Consider the following 24,582-nt stretch of genomic DNA (forward strand, 5'->3'; position numbering starts at 1 on the left):
ATCAGTTCAGAGAATGTTTTGAGAAGTTAAAAATGGGTAAATTGCCAACAACTTGTGCCAACCTGTCATCAAACTGTAAACTCCTGTCTTCCCCTAAGGGGTCCCCCTAAAGTAATAAAACACACAAACATACAAAAGTAATGGAGCACTAATTACACAAGAGGCACTGATCCTTGCTTTATTCACGCAGTAACATCCGACATTGGGAATTGTGTGGACGTTGATACAAAAGAAGGAAGATGGCATTATAAACAGCAGTTGAGTTCATCAGGGCAGTGGTGGCAGCTCAGCCAGTGTGTGGTCCCCTTAGGACCTAATAGGTTGAAGGAATGCTCTGCTCCCTCCATCACTTCATGGCCAAGATGTTTTGTAACATTTGGCTTTTACTTTAAAATTAAGGGTCACAGTGATTAAAAACAATATGGTCAAGACATTCAGGGCTGAGTGAGTGACTGCTCCTGGGCCACTTAGGATTAGTCTTGCAACAAGAAAGTGAGGAGCAGGATTACGCCCTTATCCTCCTCGGCAGATGCGTGCAAGGCAGATCACAACAGACATATGATGATCTTTCCCCCATGTTCAATGGAGAAATACCCTTTCAGCCAAATCCTCAGAAGGCAGAACTAGAGGCACCAGAAGCACTACATAGGCATTACCTCTTGGTTTCTCATGGTCACATTCAAGACACTTTAATACAGAAAAAAAGAAAAAGCATTTGTGGTGGGCCTTTTCAAACCCAGAATACAAGTTGGGGAGGAAAAACTTCCTCTAGTATCATGGTTTAGACTCGCAGAAGAGTTCTCTGCACTGCACATGCCACATCTCTTACTTGCCAACAGATGTACAACTTGGGCTTTTCTTAGTGTGCCAATTATAAGACACACTTTGAGGCTATGTTTCTAAGATTCTCTTAGTGGCCAATAAGGAAAAAAATTCTGAGGGAGGGTACCTAGCACCTTATATTCCCTCATGTGGTGATTGATAGCCGGAGGACTTGGCAGTGAGGTAGTAGCAACAATCCTCACATAATGAAAAGAATTCAAACCTATGTTAATCATTCCCTGGACAATGAAAACAGGACGTCCTCCCAGATCTCATGCTCCAACTACGTTCTCATGTGAAGCTGTGTCTACTTATTGTATCTCAAGAGAAGCTGAGAGGAAAACGGCTGCCCAGCTGAAGGCCCTGCCAGTGTCCAGTTTCTCAGGACAAGGATATAGAAACCTCGCCAGAGCCCAGGCACAAACTGTTTTTGCTGAATTCACAATTTTTATAGAAAAGAAACTGAAGGACAAACCAAATTGAAAGAATCACTGTTATAATAACTTTAATTTATCTTGCATTTTACAGAAGTCTATGAACGATTTTAAAAAAGCACCGCCTTACCCATCATGTTTCTCTGACAGTTGTTAAAGGAGGCAATGAGTATGTCAACAGCTTGAGCATTGGCATCTTGCAAGGATTTCAGACCAACCAGCCACACGCCAGAGCTTGGCAGCTTTTTTATCTTGTTTTTAATACAATGGTATATCCACTCTGATGGTAAACCTGTCCAGCCAAATCTCCACAACACACTTTGCAAAATCAGTGGTGATTAGCAAATTAGTTAGCTTTGGCACGGAGCTGTGCTCGCTTGCCCGTGACAGCCTGGAAGCCGGTTTTGATGCTGGCAACTGAGCATCGAGAATGACAAGTTTCACACTGTAAGAAATAGAGTCGGGTGTCCTTTTGCAGGATTGTGTCGGGTGATCGGCATGTGTGACAGGTGACGTATTCCTCTGCAGGGAAAGCAACATGCAGAATTACCTGGTAGCCACACTGAGCCAGAGGTTTCTTCCCTCTGAAACACTTTTACACTGATCTCTACAAGCCCAGGGTGCACCCAGACCAAGGAAGTTAAACTTATTAGTAAGTTTATAACTAAACTATTCTAGGGTATGGAAACATAAGCTGTCTGCTGCGGTACTAAACCATGGGTTGAAAAGACTCCAAATGTCCAAGGAAGCAGGAACACTTGCCAGATGCATACTCCTAGTTTTTCCACAGGAGAGCCACTCAGAAAACTTACTAGCTTTCCTAGGTGAGAAGTGATCTGCCAATTTTAAGTGATTAGGAAGATAAAGGCAGGTCAGGCCTGGATGCAGACAGATTTCTCTGACTTGGCCTGAAACCAACCAGCAGCCTTGATTGGCTAGGCCTTCTTAGGAAATACAAACCCCTCGGCTGCCTGCCCCACCTCCCCAACACTATCATTTTCCCTCATCTTTTAAGGCCAGCCTTTCCAGCTCCATTATAAACCAGTGGCTCTCCCCCAAATACTACTGCCTAATGAGAGCATTTCAAAGTGATGTATTAAAATTATACTTACTGATATATCTTCTCAAAACATTTTCTATCTGTTTCTGTTGAAATCTTCCTTTGATTACAAGTTGGTTATTACCATCTATAGAACCACTATGAAAGAAAACAAAGATATCCTCATTACTACTGTTTTTACCTGTAAGGGACCAAATTCCAGGACCTTTACATTTAAGGAATTTAAAATATATTCAATGGCATAGAGATAGTTCTAGAAGCAGTGCTATACTACCTGGTTTCTCGAAAAATTTATTTTAATTAAATAGTACCTATCCATATTTCCTAACATTAAACCCAAATTTCAACTAAGTGTCCAGCAACAAATCAGATTTATAAATGATTTTTAAATCTAAAATCAATTCCTTAAATGTGTGTGACAGCCTATTCATCCAACAAAGAAAAACACACTTTTACTGAATGTATACCATGTAAAGTAATAAGGGGGCTATAAATATAAAAATATGAAAGGAGCTATAGATATCTTTGAAAATTCTAAACATCAAATATTTGATTCAGTCATATAAACTGACTGAAACAACAAAATTCAGCTGGGTAGATTAAATTTATGTTTGTTCGATATCTCACTGTAAAACTGACTTTTATAAGAACCTCTCTTGTGATTCTCCTTTAACTATAAGGGTTTATTATCCTCCATGGACTGTAACCTTAATCTCCAGGCTATAGTTATTCCAAGGCTTAATGTAGGATTTTTTTTTTCATTCACTATCAAAAGAAATTGAATTTTCTCAACAACCCTATATTTAGCCCATTGATCTTAAGTTCACTGGTCACAACTTGTTATAATTTACCCCAACTCTATAAAAAGTTATTCTGAGAAGTAGGAAAAACACTGCTAGCTTTTACTCCATTAGTTTATGTAAGTTAAAAACAATGATAATAACAAATTTACATGTAAAACAATTCTTCTACAACAGAGCCTAATTATATACCACTGGTCAAGTAAATTACTCCTTAACTCCACAGCAGGGATAGCCAATTCCAACAAACTGAGTTTAACAGTAGGAAGAGAATAGAACACCTTACTTATCTCTGTACTTACTGCCAGCGAGACACAGTTAAGAGCTCCTGAGATAGGCAGGCCCAAGTTTGCATATTGACTGTCATTAACTAGCTATATATGACCAACAACTTCACTTCATTGAACCTGTTTCCAAATCTTTTAGATAGATAATATTAGTTTCTACTAACAGTTTGTAGCACTGTTGTAAAGACTGAGATGGTACCCAAAAAAGTACCGGACACAGTGCCTGGAACACAATACTCAGTATGTTGTCAGTCATCATTGTGTCCCGAGTCTACATTATTTATTTTTAAAGGGACATTTGGCTTCCTAGCACTTATGGTCAAACTCCGAGATCCTGGCCTCCCTGAATGGGGATGGACTAGGTCGGTGCCTCCAACAGGTGAGCCCTGAAGACAGGGAAGTAACCAATTATGGATCCCTGTTTCAATGTTTCTCCTGTGCCATTCATCAACTTATAAGCTGCATTTCATCAACAGCCTATTAACAAATTTAGAAAAGAAATTCTGACCTAAGAAAATGGCTTCCTCTGAAATTTAGTATTTGCTCCATAAAAGGACCCAAGAATTCCAATTAATGACAGGGAACTCTAAAATATGGCAGCGCCATAGTACTCATTTTGATACGCCAGCAGGCCTGTTAGGATGAGCCACTGTTAATTCTGTTCCCTATTCCCAAACAGCCAAGCTCTCCCATAGAAATGAACTGATTTCCCTCCTTCACTGGCCTAAAAATTCCTGATAATCAGGTTACATATCTTTTGAGTTAAGAGAAGTTCTTATGAAATGTCCAGTAATACTGTATATAATTATACATAAATGTAAATATAGTTTCTTACCTTGTACCCAACTCAGCCAATAAAAATGCAAGGAGATGTTTGGGCTGACGATGTAATCTAAAAATAAAGTGGAATATATAAACCTTATCTTTCATGGAAATCTAACCAAACTTCTAAAAAACCATCCTGTTCAGTTTCAATCTGTAATTACTCAGCTATTAGGTGAATTTTAGCACACAGTTCATCAAACTCTGAAATAAAGATATATATGATACCATTTATTTACATTTTAAGGTCCATAAAACTATTACATGTTATTTATAAATACATACATATGAGTGAATGTCTAGAAATATGGACAGGAAAGGTAAACACCAACTTTAGAGGATAACATCTTTTTCTGGGAAGGTAGAAGAGATAAAAAGATGGCTTTAATTGTAACTGTAAAACCCTCTTTTTAAAGACCAGAAGCAAATGTGTCAAAAGGTCAAAATACACCAAACCTAAGCAATAAGATACTTGGGTTTCTGTTATGCTAATTCCAATATATTTCCTGGTGGAAATTTTTAATTAAAAAATAGAATATATATATAGAAGTATTTCATGGCAGCATAACAGCAGGAAAATTGGAAACTGCTTAAATATTCAACTAGGAAGTGGTTATGGTACATCCATTCAATCCTGCTTTTAGAACATGACAGGCCTTGATATACCAAAAAGAGAGAGATGCACATATATAAAATGAAAAAAAGCAAACCCAGAGCAATGCCATTCAATATTTTCACTTTTTAATTGTTTGAATTTGTTCCAATAACCAGACACTACTATTACAATTTTCAAAAGTTACTTTTTTCCCAAAATGTAATGAGTGAAGGTTGGTAAAAGTATAATGAAACAGGTAAGCTCTTACAACATTGCTAATAGGGGTACAAATTGGTACAAGCCTGCTGGAAAGTAATTTGCCAAAGTTTGCCATAGAAATATCCATTCCTTGACTCAGCAACTCCATTTTGGGAACTTTTGCCCTAAGGCTCTACTCTGAGTTACAGCCAAGATACATGTATAATGATATACCCTGAAGCTTTGCCTCTGATAATGAAAACCTGGGAGCAACCATGCCTAACTAAAAAACTGTTAGAATGCTATATAGCTACTAAAAACTAATGACATAAAAGCTTCACAATACATTAAGAGAAAAATAAGTTAAAAACCAGTATACCTTATTTTAAAATATTTATATGCATAAAACTAGCTAAACATAAAAATATTCAACTGATTACCTATCTCTTAATGGTGGACTTAGAGAGGACTTTTTCTTTAGCATGTCTATATTTTCTATAATAGGCACATACTGTTGCCATCTGCAAAAAATCTAAAATCTTTTAAGTAGTGCCTTTAAGCAATGGAAATAAGTGGTTCTCTCTAGATGGTGGAATTTTTAGTGATTATTCTCTTTTTTGTTTACCGTTTTTCCTTTTATCTGAAACAAGCATGTATCACTTATGAAATTGAAGAACGATAGATAAGGTCAGTGGCTCTAAGGAACCTGCTAGAAAAGGTACAGCTGAGGAGCTGAGAAGAGCCAGGCCCAGACAGTGACCTTGGGGTGGGACAGACAGGTATGGAATGTTATAGTAATTGAGAAAGCTGAAATCTCTTCGACTAGGTCTTAGCAATGACCATCAAAGCAGCAGCATACCAAATTTAGCTGCTTTCCCAGAGTTCACTGTTTGCACTTGCTTGGCAGGCCCACTCCAGCCTAAAGAGCTTTTCCACTTCCCTGGGCTCCCCAGGTTCCTGGTCTGAAGACTACAACTAGCCTCATCACTCTTTACTCCATCTGATTAGGATATACTCTCATGTATTAGCACGAGTTGGCTTCTCTCACCTCTGGATGCCTGATAAGAGCAGCCCTGAGACCTGTGAGTTGAAAGAACTGATGGACTTTAACTGTGACCTCCTTCAACCCAATCCCAACAATTGTGCTTTCTCTCTTTCTACCTGCAATAAAGTCCACAATAAGGACTTTTAACATAAATTCCACTACCAATCTGATATTTGAGGTGGAGACTCTCCATTAACCAACTTACAGTTTACAGATATCTGTAAAGTTGACAAAAGAAGTTTTCTTGGTTCCTACTCGGACGACCTGTGGAGGTTTCATGACAAATTTCCTTTTCTCTCCAGCAACCATATCTGGATTTTTTTCCCTCATGATGTTGAATACTCGATTCAGTAGCTATAGAGATAAAGTGGTATTCATGTACATTTTTATTAATAGCAGAAGTTCCCACTTGAGTCACTTTGCTTTACCTTTAAGCTAGTACAAACTTCACTTTTTACTATATTAACACACATATCATTGCATGTTCTGGGAGCTCCTTGACAGCAAGATTCAATTCTCAACAAGGATCTGGTCCATTATGGAAGCTCAGCAATTCCTTTTTCAAAGTTAAACGAATGAATGAGCCCTTACTAATTCTGCTGTTTCTATGGGAAAGTATAGGATACAATGAAAAGTTAAGATTCAGGAAAGTTCAAATAAGCAAACTCCAGACTATCCTGGCCCCGAATTAGCCACTTCCTCTCCCCACTTCCCACCCTCCCCATTCCAGGGAGCTCTACATCCTTAGAAATTATGGATTCAGATGAAACAGTGAGCACTATGACTGCTACACTCTGGGCAGGCTGCCCCATACGCAGGCACCACGCAATATTGTACACTGGCTGTGTGACCTCTCTGGGTCTGTTTCACTATCAACCTATATAGTTCAATGGCCCTTCCAATTCAGGGTACATTTATCTTGCTTTCTTTGAGTTCTAGTGAACAGCTTAGCCCCTTTCATAACACAATTTGTCTTACCTCCTCATAGGTGTAGTCTCTTTCTGAGCCTGCCCAAGCAGGGCCTGTCTGGTTACTGAATGAGATACCATCATCTTTTTTGCTGTCCTCATCTTCTAAAGCTACGGATAATAAAGACTGTAAGAATGAGGGGTACAGGCAGAGCTAGAGAAATGAAAGCTTCAGAGATATTTGTCTTCCTTCCCAGAAATGCATTCACGACAGCCTCAAGCATAAGGCATCAAGGTTCACAATCTCTTATTCCTTAAAGACAGGGATGTTATAACTTTCATTAACAACCCTTAATGGAGACCTCTCTCATTAGGAATCTGTGCTAACAGATACACACTGAACTGTTTTTTGATTTGACAAACACAAGGTAAAATAATGCACTGAGATAATCAGAGGAAAAAACATCCAACTGTTTTGAAGAACTTAAGAAATATCCACATCCATAAAAATCCATCTGCTGACTACAGTAAAGTTCTCTTAAGACTTTATAGCACTTAGGAACTAATAAAAGAACATTTTAACAAAATAGTAAAAAAAAATTTAACACTATTTAAAATTCAGTTACGGTAATTTTCCCAATCACCAAAATCCTTGATTTAATGGAATCACGACTGCCAAATTCTTCCCCAATGAAATCTTTAACTGTTAGATACAGTTAAGATCTTTATCAAGTTAGATACTATTTCCTTTTAGCTTCCCTTATTGGTGGAAATATAGAGCAAGAAAAAATAAAAGAGTCTGCTTATCAAAGAGACCTAGGCCAAAGGCTTGAGTAACCTACAAACCAGATGCTGAGCCCCAATATTACCTTCATCTTTTTCTAGAATTTCATCCTCATCTGGGAACTTGACATTCTTCTTTTTCTTCTTTTTATTGCCAAGCATAATGTCAAGGTCATCCTCTGGTTCAGCCAGTTCTTGAACATCACTTTCAATCTTCATATCCTAAGAAATTGAGATAAGAGTTACAATATCTTGATACTAGGACTTTTTTTTTTTTTAATTACATGGGCTGACATCCTTTTAGAGGGAAAAAATTAAATATTCAAAACTGAAATTATGGAAGAAATGTCTCTCACAGGTAACCCAAAATGGCTCAGAGTCTGCCATTTAAACTGGAAATTCTTCAAAACAGTTTTGTGGGATCTTTTCCTTTCTTTTATCTATCGGTCTTGAAATCTTAAAAATTATTGTCTGTTTCTAAACGAGGCCACTGTCAGAATTGCCTAGGAAAGTTTTTAAAGATTCTCAAATCTTCTGAATGGCAATCTTTAAAAGGAACAGGGGTCAGGAGTATTTTAAAGAAGTTTCTAAATATTCTGATGCAGTCATTAGGAGGGTTTTTTCCTTCTAATACCAAATACATGGTGTTTTTCCACACCACTTCTTCAACTTTCCAACACTAACTAGGTGACCTACAATTCAATTCAATTTTGATACTACCAGAAGTCAATGACTGACTCCACAAGTTTAAGGGCTAAGTCCCATTAGACTGTCCCTCACTTCAGAGGCTAGTCATTAGCAGAGTCCTCAGGTTACCCACACTTATGTCTGACTCACTGTAATCAGCAATACATATGTGCTGAATTAATCAAGTCATCAAAATTGTGACACTGTTCCTAAAACTCAATGTATTACTGTATACATCTCCTGCAACATGTGGGATACACCTTGTTTTCTTGAGTTTGAGCAAATAAACTATTTACCAAAGAAAAATTTGGGTAGAGGACACAAAATAGTACACTTAGTGCATGTATAGTCTCAACTCTTGCTCTTTCTCTGTGTATCCATAAAATTACTATCATCCTGGATTTTATAAAGTGATGTGTGAGCTCTGCTCAAGATTCCTGGACAGGGTCTTTAAAATAAGGGAAGAACAGACTTTCAGCTCCTTCCTCCACCCATCCTCCTATTTATCTACCTATCTACCACTCTTCTATCTACTTGTTCAAAAGAATTTTGAGATCTCTGTCTTGGAAATCAATTCAGTAATAAGACAACCTACAAGATCAGAGAACTCCATAAAACCATCCTGAGTGTTCTGGTTCTGCTACAGGCCATTAAGATCATTAGCCGCCAATTACCACAGGCTGGGGGTTCATTCTTTGCTGCTCAGGGGTACCCATAAATTTGTGTATCGTCAACATGCTACCAAAAGTTTAACAGAAAAAACCATTAGAATATTTACTTCACAGGATTTATCACAGAAATACCTCTCCCTCAGCCAATCTCCATATGGTTGATGACAAGCATTTTATAATCATTTGGAATCATAAAGACACACAGTACAATGTATAAAACCTATATTTACATTCCTTTGAACCATTATGCCTTTAAAGTACCTAGTCAGACACAATACCAAGAAAATGACCTTAACAGTTGTGATCAAGTACTTAACAAAAGCAAAGAGGGAGAAACATAAGCCATTTAGCAACCTATCAAGAGGTCAAATTTTACCTTCAACAAGAAAGCAATACTACCTTTACACCTTCTTCAGCTTCATCAATATCAAATATCTTTTTTGTTTTTTTCTTCTTTTTCTTTTGATTAAAGAAGTTCAAGTCATCTAGGTCGTCAGAAGCATCTAAAAAGACAGATAATTGAGATTATCAATTATTAACAACCAGAAGGCAAAGCATCAAATTATGAGTTAAACCAACATTTCACTATTAATTAATCAAGTCACCAACAGAGAGATCGGATATTTATTAGTAAAGTGGGTTCCACAACAACAACATTATGGTTCTGAGAAACACAATGGCAGGCCAACTCAAAGGTATGTAGGAAAAATCTAGTTAGGGGACCATGTTAAGAATATTTATTTAGTAATTCAACCATATTGTGCCTCATTGTACCCAACATAAAGTCAGGGTTTTAACACAATTTCCAAGGCTCTTCAGCTTTCTCTCTCCACTTCCACCTACCATCTCAGGTCTCATACCTTAATCCCTGGTTCCAGCCCATCTGAACAACTTCACTTAGTGCAGTGTGTGTGGTCTCTCACCTCCAAGCCTTCCCATGACCTCTCCTACATAGCACTTACTTTCAATTCATCTCACAGGATCTTGGTGAGAAGTTACTTCCACCAAGTTTTCTCTAAGCCTATCCCTCCTTGTCCCCAGTTGGATTAGGTGTCTCCTAGGTGCTTCAGTAGTACCTCCTGTCACCCCAACAGAGGTTAGTTATTTACTGGCTTGCTTATCTATCTCTGTACAAGATACTGAGAAGCCATACCTTTTCCCCCTAAATCCTAATGTCTAGCTCAACATGTTATTGAACCAATCACAAGACCTTATAAAGTATTTCACATCCATTAAAGTTACAACAAGAATAAAATTAAATTTTGTCCTCCATTAGTGACTAATAATGGGTTCTGTTCAATAAGTTTTCCATTTGTTCTGCTCTACTGTAAACTATGAATATTTTAGGATCCCTCTGCTACAGTTTTTCGAGGAGCTATTTATGAATTCATTTTGTCTTATTACAAAAATGACTTACTTTCCAAGTTCGTTTTAAACATATAAAAGCTTAGCAAATGGTAGATGCTCAATGAATGTCAGTTCTATCTCCAGCATAACGTCAAAAGACATTATGTTTACAGAATCATTTATTTCTAATAGTGAAATGGTATCTGTTAGAGCACAAGAGTGAATAACCAATGTTGGTGTCTAAACTAAAACATTTTAGGCTGTAATTTTAATCTTTTCTATACATCTTCAGACTTGCTAAGACACAAACTGACTATCTTGGTCCTACTTCTTTCTGCCTACACTTAAATACAACCACCATTAAAACTGGAGAAGAGACCTGACAGGTTAGACTGGAAAACCAGCCCTGGAATAAAAAGGTTTTGTGACACTTGTAGATTCTGTGAGAATTTCTCTAGAATAAGTCTATCAGAAATCCAACAAGGTCCAGCGCACACAGACTATTGATGGCCTCAACTTCACTGGAACAGCCTTATCAGGCTGAGAGATCACTGTATGCACAAAATCCAAACACCAATGGAAGAGAACCAGGTATCCCAGGAAAACAGGGACTCTTTCACTTCTACCACTCACCTTTTTTCCTACTGTCCTCTTCATCGGCTTCTAAATCTTTGTCTTCAGTTGGCTCTGGCTCCACTTCTTTTGTTTCTGAGGGCTGGGTTTCTTCTGTTTGGGCATCACCTTCCTCATCTAACATAAAAGGCTTCTTCTTCTTCTTTTTCTTCTTGCTCATAGTAGGATCAAAAATCATCTGTTTAAAAGACAATGAAAAAAGGACCATGTTATTATTTTTAATGATGCTCACATTCCAAATATGCTGTATTCTCAAAAGGCACTTTTTAAAAATTAAGTTTATTGGGGCAACATTGGTTAATACAATTATATAATTTTCAGGAGTCAAAAGGCACTCTTAAAAGTAAGAGTATTTGATGCATGAAAGCGCTCCTTACGAAGACCTGCTCCTCCCTTTGAGGCCTACTGTCTTATGTCTTTACCTTCCAAATTCCACAGGGCTACAGCCTTCCTTAGCATGGCCCATCTCCTTCTAAAATGTACTTTCAATAAATCTTACTTTTTCTTTAAAAAAAAAAAAAGTCTATCCATTCTTCCTTATACTATTAAACATGGTGGGGGGGGAGGGAGGTGATCCTTAAACATGTGTACCTGCCTTTCAATTTGTAAATTATCACAAGATACAGCAACTTTATGAGCAAATCTGGAGACTTTATGTTGAATAATAATGGAATTCATTGGAAGAGACCTTAGCAATAACCCATGTCACGCCGCTCACTTTATGGATGAGAAAACCAATACCTAGGCAGGTTAAACATGTTTTATTTAAGGTTGGCAACTTGGGGTTGCTATATCAGGAGACTTGACCTAAAAAAAAAAAAAATTGTATCCCGAACTTCAGACAAACTCTTACAGAAATCCATCAGCAACCTGTCACATAGCAAATCTCTATTTGAGTAAGAGAAACTTCTAGACAGTCTTTACTCTGCTTTTTTGTTTCTGGAACATTAAAAGTTTTCTTAGGTTACTTTTATCTAATGTCCACTACAGAATAAGTGAAAAACTAATTTATAACTTCCTATAAACTATCTGTACTGATCACTTAGGAAAAAATGCAGATGAAGTTATTTTAGACGTTTAAACAACATATTGGGCAGATGACGATAATGTTGAAAGAATGAGGTCTTTGGAGTTAAACACAACTGGATTCAAATCCCAAGCCCCTCTAAGCCCCTTACCAATCCTTTTCCACATTCTACCGTGCTTAAATTCAGCACTTTGCCCAATGATCTGCTGTGACAGTGAAGCGTTTAAAAGCACAGGTCTGGAGTGCAACTGCTTGAATTCAAATCCTGACTCTGGCTCTTATTTATATTACTCCCAAGTAAATTCTTGCCCTCTCCATGCCACACTGTAAAATAAAGATCAGTAGCAGAACCAAAACTAAAGCTCACAAGGTTACTGGAAGTATTAAATGAGTAAATATATATAAAAGTTAACACAGTGCCTGGCACAAAAGTACTCAATAATGCCAGCAATTATTATCATAATTTATATAATTCTTTACAGTTCACAAAGCATGGTATCTCTCATTCCTATTAGTGAAATTCCATCAACTCAGGGTGATTTAATATCCAAGATGTGTCATAAAACTGTCAAAAAAATTCCCAAAATTGATTCTAGTTAGCTTAAATTTCTTTAGTACATTACAGAAACTGAGATACACTGAAACCAAACAATGGTCTGTAAGGAGGTAGAGTGGTTATCACCCTCACCCAACAGAGAAGGATCCATAAGACATTCTGGAAATTGATACAGCCTCATTTCAAAGTTACCCCTTCCTACCTTAATAAAGATCTGTATAAATGAATGATTCTGAAATGCAGCCAGTCTGAAGAACATAATTAGGCAAACTTTACAAGAATAGAAGAGCCAAGAGGAAGGAGTTCCCCACTGCTAACCTACTGGACCATGGGGTCACCCTACATGGAGTGTTACCATCTGTTCCAGGGAGGTAAGCTACAGAGTTCACCCGCACTTCTAAAATATGGAGTTAAAAGAACAGACAGTACTCCAGGCACTATAAATTTGGTTGTCTGGCAGGGCTTACAATTCATTTATTGCATTTTTCCAAGTATCAAATGCCTTAGAATATTAATTCTTTTAACTGGTATTCAGCAAGACAGACCAAAGATGGGAGGGATCCTGAAATCAGAAGACAGCCTCGCAACTGCCTTCTTATCCTCTGAAAAAAATCATATTTAGTTCTACCGGGTAAGTTTGGTTGTAGCCTTGTGAAGGGTATTAAACACACAGGAGTTATACACTGAAGTAATTAACATCCTTCTTAATTATTGTCTCTGGATACTTAAGACATACACTGATCGCCTCCTTTTATTCACACCACTCATCAGGGTTAAAAAAATAAGGAAACCAGGGATCCCAAAGCAGTGCCCAAGGTAGACCTCCCTCAAACCACAGGCCATGTCAGTCTTGACTAAAAAAACGGGTTAAGACTTTCATATATGACAACAAATTATCATATTCCAAATGTTTTATGAGGCTAATTTTTGGGAAGCAAATAGTTGATGACAGTGCACTTATGGAAAAACCACAGACTCTCTTGAATTATTTTTTAAAAAGTCCACAACAAAACCTTCAAAAGCAGTTTTCCATTTCCAACTTCCCACATTGAGTTGGGTTGGAAGAGGTGAGAAAAAGAAAAGGGAGCAAAAAATTATCCTGACAATGGTGTAAAGTGCTTCATCAAACTGGAAGCCTACTCCCATCCATCATACCTTATCCTAACTTTATGGATATATCACACCAGGAAGGCAGGTATGAGTTACAAAAGAACTCAGAGAAACAAGGTGAACAGAACAAATGACAAGTGTTGTCATCTCTGGAAGACATCACTTTGTATTCATCTGTGTTTTGTAAACTTCGTGCAACACACATTCCATTTTTAATCAGAAATTTTTTTTAGTTTAAAGCTTCTTTTGTAAAATGCCTTACCGTGTTGTGTGAAAACCTGATGTTCTACACTTGTGAACGGGCTTAGTAATAAGCAATAATCTTAACTACTGACAGCACATTAAAAACATGGTCTGAAAAATAATGAATGCCTACAGATTAGGAAATTTTTCCTTACTAGATATCACCCTAATTGCTAGAACACTGCTTTTTAAACGTCTTGGTTCCTCTGGGTTAAAGCATGTTATGTTTTGGTGAGTTTTGGCTTAATTACTAAGTTTAAAAAGAAATGTGTGCAGTTTAACCATTTTCAAGTACAGATTTTCACTCGATCCTTAGAAGTCTGTAAAGTAATCAGAAGTTAAGGACTGGCCTAAGAATACTTATCTAGCCAACAAAATTGGAGGAATCAGAACCTTCACATACCTACAGAGTGGAAGCCAAAAGCTGGGTTCTAGTCCCACTAAACTGCTGTTATGATCTTGGGCAATTTAACCTCTCTGGGCCTTAGTTTCTTGTCTATAAAATGAAGTCGGACTAGTAGACCTAAAAAGTGCCAAGCTGCTTAATACTTTATTGGCTTCTAAAAGTCCTCTGCTGGAATGCTGGTACTGCCATCTCTGCTTGATGAAATTCTGTTCATATTTCCATTTCCTTCAAAACCTGATCCCACTACTAAAACAATCCTCCAGCCCCCCGAATCTCTAAGTTGATGGCTCTATTTCTACTTCCAACTAGATCTCCCTTACCTCCCCTACCACACGCACAGAATAGCACCCCACAGTACCTTGCACTACATCAGTACTTTACTTGTTAAAGGTTATGAGAAGCTTAGAAAATAGGTAGAAACAAAACGTGAAACACTGCCCTCTCAGAACTTCTGAAATACAGTAGCATAGAGCAAAATTACCATGACCCCCTAGCAAGAACCACCTACCTCCTTTAGACTCTCAGTTTCTCTCCTAAGAGAGCAAGAGCTCCCTAGTCACTTAGATGGAGGAAATATTACATAGATGCGGAATTCTACGACTGGCTCAGCCACTTACTATTTAATCATGGACATTATACAACACTCTAAGCCTTAATTTTCTCATCCCTAAAATGGTTTATACCTATCTTATAAGGTTGTTGGAGATGACAGATTAGCATCCCTTTCAGAGTAAATCCAAATTCTTTAATTTTGTCTTTAAAACCTTTTATGAACTGGCCAATACCTGCGTTTCAAGGGATTAACTCCAACCAAACTGGAGAATATTCTACTTTCTGTGAGCACACTTACTTGGCTTCTTAACCCACTCCCTTGCTGTGATCTTGCCTTTCCACTACTTGAGGAAATTCTAAGGTTCGTTCAGGGACTACCTCAAAAAGTCAACACTCAAGAAAGCCTCAGATTTTCCCCCTTCCTTCTTTCCAAGGCCCTACGAGCCAAGCACTCGAATATACAGAAGTGAATTATAAATTCAAGATCTTTTATTTGCTGGGGAGAGCTGGCCGGTAAGCGGTAGCTCCCCGCCACCCTCCAGTGATACTCAATACCTACCTGACTACTTAAAATCAGATTTCATTTTACATGAATTGAGATAAATATGGCCAAAAGGAACTTGAGAAAATGTGCTGAATTACAAGCACGACAGTAGGAAAAGATCCCAGCTAGCATCGCAGCCTGGACTTCCCGCTACCGTCGCTGTGAGCTGCTGAGGAAAACAGCGACTCCCGCTCTAAAACTTTCCAAGTGTAGTCCCTTTTTGAACCTGCAGGATCTTTGCCTCTCGTTCTATCTCCCTCACCCTCCTGGTCTTTTTAAGAAATAATGCAGATGAGAATAAGAGCAGATACTGGCCGGAACGAGCCGGCCTGCAAAGTTTTTAACGAGGGCACTCCACAGGAGCCGAGGGAAGCTCCTATCGGCACCCTCCGCACCCGATGAGGAGAGGTACAGTTGCAGTGTCAAATCGAAAGGAATGGAGGATTCGCCAGCTCCAATCTCGTTCTGGTGGGACATTAACCGGAATTCAAGCCCCCTTCTCGGAGGGCGACTTAACTTGCTCTCTATTCCGGAAACGCCTGCCTCAGCGCCGCCGCCCTGGAGAACGGAGCGCCGCCAAATTCGCGGCTCCGGAGTCCTCCTCGCCGACTCTACCTCTCCAGGCCGCCTAGGCCCGGCTGCCCCACATGGCGGCCGGCCGCTAGGCCGCAGGCCCGGTCTCCCACATTAGGAATGGGTTCGGCTCCCCGCCTCAATCCCTAGCCCTAGCTCCAGGCTCAGGCCCTCACCTCGTCCCCGGACATGGCTGCGGTTCGAGTGGGCTCGGCAAAGACGGGAAGTCGGACGGGTCAGCCCCAGGTCCTGGCGGCAGCGCTGCTCCTGCCGACACCTCTCCCACCACCGCACTAGGTTCTTGCATCAGCGAAAGGGAACGACACCCCGCCCTCAACTCCCAAGCGTTGGAAATGCGCCTGCGCAGAGCCCGGCAGGGCGCAGGCGCATAGAGGAGCTGACCTAGCGCGCTCCGTCTGGCGCGAGTTACCCGGCGACGCTGCGGCGCCTGGCAAACCGGGACTTGTAGTCCTCCTAGAAGAGGCGGGCAATTGCGCGGCGTCCGCCCAGCGACGCGTGCGCGTGCGTAGTGTCTGAGGTAGCTTGCCGGGAAGGTTCAACTTTGCAGATGGCGAGTTTTTACCTTAGCCTTTCGCCGCATGGTGAATCCGCGCTGTTCCACATTGCTTGTGCGGAAATATGGCCTCATTTCTCCCTATTAGGGTAGTGGGTAAGACATTCTAGTAATATGAACCTATTGGGGCATTAGTGTTCTTGCAACTACCCCACCATACCCTCTTGGAGTACTCAAATTTGGAACGAGAGGCGCGAACCTCAATAAGGAGTTTTACTTCGTGGGAAATTTAATCTAACATGTTGCATTTCAACTGGGGAGGTCGGAAACCGAAAGCCTCCTCCCTGTAGACGGAGGAGAGCCGTCCCCTGAGGAGAAATGGTCTGGCAAGAGGCAGTCTATTGGGAAGCCTAAAAACAGTTTATGAAGTCCCTGCGCGGACGCTATGGGTGCATCATGCAGTTCCTCTTGAGGCATAATAATAGCAGCTACTCTTTAGGGGGCTCTCACTATTGTCAGTGATCTCCCGCCAAAGACCACCGAGAACGCCCCTATAGTTGAACAAAGTTGGGCTTACTGTCTCCTTGCAAAGAGAGGAGGCACGGCCTGGGGAACAGCAGGCATCTCGTGAAGAGGGTGCTGGAAAGAATTTACAGGATTTGGGTTTGTGTGAGGGAATTTGGAGAAGGGTTCGTTGAAGGAGGCCTCTCTGGATTGAATGCTATTAGGTAGGTGGAGTATTTTAATAATTCTTAATCTATAAAGGGAGAAGAACCAAGAGAGGCTAAAGCTATGACTGGTTAAGAAGCAGTAGTCCCTCATGTTAGCCAGGGTAGGGGGATATTTGTTTTCGTGTGTGTGTGTGTGTGTGTGTGTGTGTGTGTGTGAGAGAGAGAGAGAGAGAGGGTGTGTGTGTGTGTGTGTGAGCAAGAGAGAGAGAGAGAGAAGGGAGAAGCGAAGAGAGGCTAAAGCTATGACTGGTTAAGAAGCAGTAGTCCCTCATGTTAGCCAGGGTAGGGGGATATTTGTTTTCGTGTGTGTGTGTGTGTGTGTGTGTGTGTGTGTGAGGGAGAGATTGGGACGGTGTTCTTTGTATTCAGACATGATTATGGAGTGGTTTTGTTTTGTCTTGATCCATCATGGTCACAGAGTGGCTTTTTTTTAAGTTGGTGTCCTGTGAAGTTGTTTATGTTCAACAGGGCAGCATATTCTAGCTGATAGTGTCAGCCTAGCCACTCACTATCAGGAACTGCTTTTTTTCTCACTGTGCTTCATATCACTTAATATATGTTCCCTGCTTTAAGCCTCAAAACAACTGCGTGAGATAATCCACAGATAGTTAGTACTCCACATTGGGTACTGGTCCCTAATCTAAGCATGGCAGGTAAGATTAGAATCCTAACTCCAATGAATTTACAGCTTAGTGAGAATGATACTTTATTAGCCCCTTTTTCCAGTTGAGGAAACTATGCTTTCACAGCTTTGAATAAGTCCAAAATCATACAGCCAGCAAAAGCAGAGAACCTGGGGATCCAAGTTAGGACAATCTGATGCCAGTGGCTGCCACTTTATCGCCTTGAATATCTGCATCCCTAAGGAGGCTCTACTGTCTCAGTAATCTTTAGCTACTTACCGTACATACCAGGGGTTCTCAACAGCAGCACTGTTGACATTTTGAGTCAGATAATTCTTTGTTGTTGAGAGCTGTTCTGTGCATTATAGAATTTTTAGCAGCATCCCTGGCCTCTATACACTAGATGCCAGTGACACCCTTCCCCCAGCTGTGTAACACAAAAATGTCTCCAAGTATTACCAAATCACCCTTGGTTGAGAGCCACCAGTACATACCATTTATCTCCTCTTGGGTCTCTGAGAGGTAAATATTTGGGGCATTGACAGTCCTTAAATCACTTTGAGTGGGGAGGCCTTGAGGAGAGAGAGGAAACGATGTGGCCTAAGTTTTTGAAAAGGCTGTTGGACTAGGAAAATGAAGACTGAGAAAACAAATGAAGTGGGAAAAAACGGACAAGAGAAGTGATAGAGATAGAGAGGAGCTCATAGGAAATCACTGTTAAGTTACTCAGTATACGCTAACAAAGTTAGTTCGTACTAACAAAGACACAAAGTCTGGATGAGGCCTCATTTTACCTCCACTCCCTGTTTGAGAAATGCTGGTATGCTTAACAAATAGTCTTGACCACTTCTGTGAAAAGATTTTATTTTCCATTTTAGCATGATACCAGGCATGATCTCCCTGAACTGGCTACTTGCAAGAGACTTCAAAGATTTCAGGCTTCCCACAATGTAGTAGGAAAGCCAAAATTCTCAGAGGAGTTGGCAGACGTCACAAAGCAATAGTAGCTAAGCTTTTCCAAGTTTTCCAAGAGGTAGATCCTAACTAGACTAAACTAATAAGAACATCAACACAAATCATCACTCGTATTTTCCTAACCTCTATCATCTAGGAATCTCTGCAAGATATATAGACATTAATTTCTTCTCATAACGGTGAGAGAAATCATTATAATTTTTCTGTTTCATAGATACAGAAGGCAAGTTATGAAGTTGGCAAAAAATAGTGAGAAATCCAGAAACAGACTACTGGAATCTTCACTTTGGGCCATTGTTGATGCTCAGCATCACTCCAGATCTCCAGCTGCCTAATAGTAAGCTAATGATGATAATCCTTAATTATATTCTAACCTATAGGCACTAAAATATTCCATAGTCTCTTCACTTGACCCATAAAATAGCAGGCCTATAGAGGCTGCGACTTAAAATTAACTAGCAACAGTACTTGAACTAGAACCCATATCTCATGATTCTTAGTTCAGTACTCTTTGTACTTGGTAAATAAGCCTATACATCCTTGTAGGTGATATTTAATTACAGAAAACATTATTAAGATCGAGATTCTAATCCACATAGAAATCCAAATCAATTGAAACCTTTTCATCTATGAGTGTCTCATTACGTGGGGCCTTTAAGAATTATCTTTGAGGAGGAAAAGAGAAAGTCACTGAGATATTAGTGAAAAGCATCTAGTAACTCTGAAATTAAATTTATCTTTGAGTTGATGTGGTAGACAGAAGGTATATGAAGCTCTCCCAAAGAAGTCTTGAATAGTTATCCTTTGAGAACTAAACTAGCAAGAATGAATTCTTCATTCTTTACTTACATATAGAAATGATTTCTGAGATAATATGTCACTGAGATTTAGAATCACCAATTCTAAGCAAGTTGGCCAGGCTATACTCTAATGAAAATACTATCTCTAAATACTGTAATATGTCCATGATTCCCAAATCCATATTTCCAACCCAAACCTCTTCTCTGAGTTTCAGTCTTACATATCCAAGTGCCTACTTTTCTACATGTGCTTGTCTCACAGAGATGTCAAAGTTCCTGTGTCTGGGTATTTTCCTATTGCAAGCCTTTCTTATTTCAGTTAAGGGCACTGCTCTTTGCCCAGTTGATTAAGTCAGAAACCCAAGAGTTAACTTGATTCTTTCCTTTTTCTCACCTTCTTCATCCAATTCATTATCAATTCTTATTGATTTTAAGTCCAAAATAAACCTCAAATACAATCATTTCTCTCTATCTCTACTGCCACTAGTCTAGTACAAGTGATTGTTATATCTTTCTTGGATACTGCAGCATTCTTCTCTGGCCCTTTTCCTTTATGACACTTAACACAATTTATTGGTCAGTTGTTTACTGGTGATTTTCATAATCTCACTTCACTACTAGAATGTATATAAATTCCTTGAGGATAGGTGCAAAATCTGTCCTGTTCATTCAGATGTTCTCAGCACCTAGCAGAGTGCCTGGTACAAATATTTGGTAACTATTTGTTGAATTAATGGGTGAAAATCCAGTAGTGTCCAAAATTTTAATATGATTGCTTTCAGTGATGTAGTCAAAGTTGGAGCCTTTATTTAATTATATGGTAAAAATGACTGAAGCTAACGTTAATTAAAATTAATTATAATCCAGTATGTATGCCTGAAAGAATGTGTTAGAATTAAAATCGTTCTCTTGGAACCCAGAAAGAGAGGAATCTGCCAGGATTGGCTATGTTTTTTCATTCAGCAATGTTCAGGACTGAGCAGTCATAAATCCAAGCTAGTCATTCACAGGTATACTTGTTCCAAAGCATAGATAATTTCTTAGGCTTCACCTGGGACCAAATGAAATGAACCTTAAAATTATCTATCTCTCTTTTTTTCTGATCGTTCACCAAACAATGTTTTGATTACCAACTTAAATTCCCTGGTACCTTTACACTGAGAAGGAAATACTCTGGACGACAAACACAAATATTTCAGTCACTGGAAAAATATAATCCATGCTAGAACGTAACTCTGAGGGCAGGAAATTGTTAATCACAGCTGTGTCTCTAGAACCTAGAACAATGCTTAGCACAAAGTAGATTCTTTATGAGTGTTTGATGAATGTGTATTAATAAATTAAAATTATACTTTATACCACATTCTCTTATGAATTTGGTTATTGTGAGTCAATCCTCAAGTATCTTTCCATGCTAGATGCATTAGGAAAATCAGATTTCTGGTCTTGCAGGCCGAATATGAGATCCTGAGACCCTATTTGGTTAACCACCTGACCGCCTTCTCTGATGTTACCTTCTTGGTTCTCTGTAACTCCAGTTCAGTCTCCATGTAGCCTGCTGTCTCCTTAAAGAAAAGAAATCTAATCATGCTGCTCCCCTGCCTAAAAATCAATTGTCTGTTACTTTTAGAATAAAACTATCTGTAGTCTACCTCTGCAGCTTTCCTAGTCTTACTATTATCCATCATGTATTGTAAGTTCTAGCTACATTAAATCACTTAATATCTCTTGAACATGCTGTTCCCCTGGCTGGAATGTCAGTCCCTTCTCTTCCCATCTGATGAACTCCTCCCATCCTTTAAGATCCAGCTTAGGTGTTAACTTTTTAAAAGAAGCCTATGATTTCCTTAGGGAGAAGAAAGCTAGTCCTTCTTGTTTTCTTTCATTACTCAATTACAACCCAAATCATATCTTGTAGCTATCTTTGAGATCCTGGAGGGCAGGATCTGTGACTTACTTATCTTTCTTTGCTTCTCCAATGCGTAGCACATATTTGTAAATGCAAGAACCCACATGGGGTGATAGGTATGAGGCGCTGATAACTAACTTGCAACAGCCTTAGCTTCTTGAACATAGCCTCCTTCCCAAGGGTGAATGAGAAACTTCCCAGCTATATTCCATTTGAAATAATTGAGTGTGACTATAGTCCAGAAAGCAATGTGCTTTACAAATTCCCTTTATGATTCACTATAGAAGGAGGTGATTACAGTCTTCTTGATAGATTAGCAGGCTCTTAGAAAGTGATTCAGCATACCGTGTACACACTTGGCACCTTGGATTGTCACTCCTCCTTGCTCATCTTTCTCTCTTGTGCTTGAGTAACTCCAACACCTAGCACAGTGTCTAGCATTTATTAGGAGCACAATAAATGTTTGTTGAAAGAATGCATGCTTTAATAACTGAAATAAGAAAATTAATTTTCTTTTCTTTTGGATAATTTAAACTCTTCCTTCTAAAATATTTAAGGTGCCATTTTCTCTTTAAGGCTTTTTTAATCAGCCTAGCCTACTATAATTTTACCCTTTTCTGTCTTCATGTAATACTTATCATTTAGAATACGCTATCTTACATTGTTATTTATTTTTAAATGCATATGTTCTTTCTTTCCAGCTAGATTATAAAATCCTTGATGGAAGAGTCTGTGTGTATTGTTGCCTCCTCCAGCATCTTAAATCTAGTAGGATCTTAATGCTACACATTGTTGGTGATGTTACCCAGGGTTACTTAGTGTTTTGGCATCTCTATAGAAGACTTTAAAACTTAAAAAAAAAACAAAACAAAACACCGTGAGATAACACCATTAGGGTGACTATTAGAAAAAATAAAATTACAAGTGTTAGCAAGGATGTGGAGAAATTAGAACACTTGTGCACTGTTGGTGAGAATGTAAAATGGTGCAGCTACCACATATGGCTGTTCCTCAGAACAGTATGGTGGTTCCTCAAAAAGTTAAAAATAGAATTATCATATGATTCAGCAATTCCAATTCCGGGTATATATCCAAAAGAATTGAAAGCATGGTCTTGAAGAGATATTTGTACACGCATGTTCATAGCAGCATTATTACCAATAGCCAAGAGGTAGAAGCAACCCATGTTTGTTCATAGATGAATGTGTATTTAACCACAATTTTTTTAAAAGAGCACTGAACAGGGAGTTAAAAGACCAAGGATGGAGTTCTTGGTTTTAGCCTGATGACTAATGAATCTTGAGCAAGTCACTTTTTTACTCATGCCTTTGTTTCTTCATCTTTAAACAGGATAATAAAACTTGCCCAGCTTCTGGGTTTGTGTAAGGATCAAATAGAAAAAAAACAACAACTACCAATTACTCTTAAGATAATTTTTTGAGTATCATTTTTCCAGTATTCCAATGCCCTTGACCTCTTTTAATATTTCTTACAAGTTTTACATCTTATTTTATAACAACCCCTAAAGATGCCTCAGTTACCACTTCAAAGGATATGGATGCTGACCCCTTTCAATTTAGTCTGCTCACCTTATAATTTAGTCCCAGGAAAAACAGGACTGTTGATGACCTAAGATGCTAATTACTATTGTGGTTTAGCATTAATTGAGGAAATACAAGCTCAGGGTTTTCATGTGAGCATAAGAAAGCTGGTCCCAAATTAGAGGAATAAGGAATAACATTTGCTGGGTACCTACTAAGTGTTAGACCCTATAGCAGATGTGTTACATGCATTATCTCTTTTAACCTTCACTACAGCCTTGTCAGGTTAATAATAATATACTCATTTTATAAATGGGGAAAACGAAGCTCAGCGAGGTTAAGTCACTTACCCAAGATCACACAGTGAATGAGAGAGATGGAATTCGAGTCCAGATCTGTGTGACTCTGAAGCTCATACTCTTTCTACTTTGTTATACTGCTTCTCAAAATATATTTGACTTTGCCTATTGGTAACAATGATAAATTATATATATTTACTGTATATTTGTACGTTTAGATCAATTATCTTTCTTGGTCATTACAAGTAAGATAGGCTGTATAGGGATGATTATCACCACTTGATAGATGACAAAACAATCAGAAAAATTAACTTACCTAACATCCACCAACCAACAGATGATAATAACAGGACTTGAAAATAGGGAATGCTATTCTCAGACCCATGCTTTTCCACATCAGCCTCATGGGAGCAGAATTTTATCTCTGAATTTTCTGGTTCTGACATTTTTTTATGGGAGTAAAAAAATGAGCATCTTGACAGTCTTGCAATTCTTGTTATACATGGACAGATTAAACACGTGTTCATCCCTATTTCTCTCATTCCCAAAATGACGGCGAGTTAATATTTTTTAAATTATCAGCTCACACGGACAAGGGGAATAAGAAAGACAATAGCAAATGAAGGATATCCAAATTTTTGGAAGATGGAAAGTTAACCTGAGAAAACTGAATTTCAAATGCTTGAGAGGGCGTATGCGAAGAAGAGGCAAGCAGATTCATATTGCAGAACACTAAAACATCAGGAATTAGAAAGAGCAAATACTACAGCAGCAGAAATGTGTGAGGCTGAAAGTCTATATAAGAAGTTAAACTACCAGGTCTCTTCCTCATCCTCCTCAATTAGGCTACTACCCCACCACCTCCTTAGCAGAACCCTGGAGGTTTATACTGTGAAAAAATTGAACTAAAGAAGCTTCAGTCAGAGATACCAGGCATAGCTAAAGATTATAGCTGGGGAGGCTGAGGTAGGAGGATACCATACTGAAAAACTGAAAACAGAGATCGGATGAATGACTACGTACTAAATGATGAAACTTGCCCAGCTGTCTTGTTCTATTTCACTCCAGCATTGCTGTCAGCAAGACA

At 38.9% G+C, this 24,582-nt stretch overlaps 1 protein-coding gene and 1 long non-coding RNA gene across 2 annotated transcripts in view; one reads left to right on the forward strand and one right to left on the reverse strand.

Moving 5' to 3' along the window:
• Window positions 1-1,301: 1,301 nt before the first annotated feature.
• Window positions 1,302-16,443, reverse strand: EIF2S2 (eukaryotic translation initiation factor 2 subunit beta). The gene is made up of 9 exons (XM_006921734.3): window positions 16,280-16,443; window positions 11,093-11,270; window positions 9,512-9,615; window positions 7,841-7,976; window positions 7,042-7,142; window positions 6,269-6,417; window positions 4,239-4,295; window positions 2,369-2,454; window positions 1,302-1,778 (listed from the first exon to the last, which is right to left on the reverse strand). The coding sequence occupies exons 1-9, from the start codon at window positions 16,292-16,294 to the stop codon at window positions 1,603-1,605; spliced, it is 1,002 nt and encodes a 333-aa protein (XP_006921796.1). The 5' UTR covers window positions 16,295-16,443; the 3' UTR covers window positions 1,302-1,602.
• A 194-nt stretch (window positions 16,444-16,637) lies between these two features.
• Window positions 16,638-24,582, forward strand: part of LOC107196369 — a 37,691-nt gene continuing 29,746 nt past the window's right edge. Inside the window, exons 1-2 of the long non-coding RNA XR_001517771.2 lie at window positions 16,638-17,345; window positions 19,161-19,283. This is a non-coding gene — a long non-coding RNA (uncharacterized LOC107196369). The remainder of the gene's footprint in view (window positions 17,346-19,160; window positions 19,284-24,582) is intronic.

This window comes from Pteropus alecto, unplaced genomic scaffold, assembly GCF_000325575.1.
Source record: "Pteropus alecto unplaced genomic scaffold, ASM32557v1 scaffold45, whole genome shotgun sequence".
Taxonomy (NCBI): Eukaryota; Metazoa; Chordata; class Mammalia; order Chiroptera; family Pteropodidae; genus Pteropus; species Pteropus alecto.

Coding starts and splice junctions, on each gene's coding strand:
- EIF2S2 (XM_006921734.3), bottom strand. Junction 7,143..7,840: donor AATTCTAGAAAAAGATGAAG/GTAATATTGGGG, acceptor TATTATCCGTAG/CTTTAGAAGATGAGGACAGC. Junction 6,418..7,041: donor GAGACTACACCTATGAGGAG/GTAAGACAAATT, acceptor TTATCTCTATAG/CTACTGAATCGAGTATTCAA.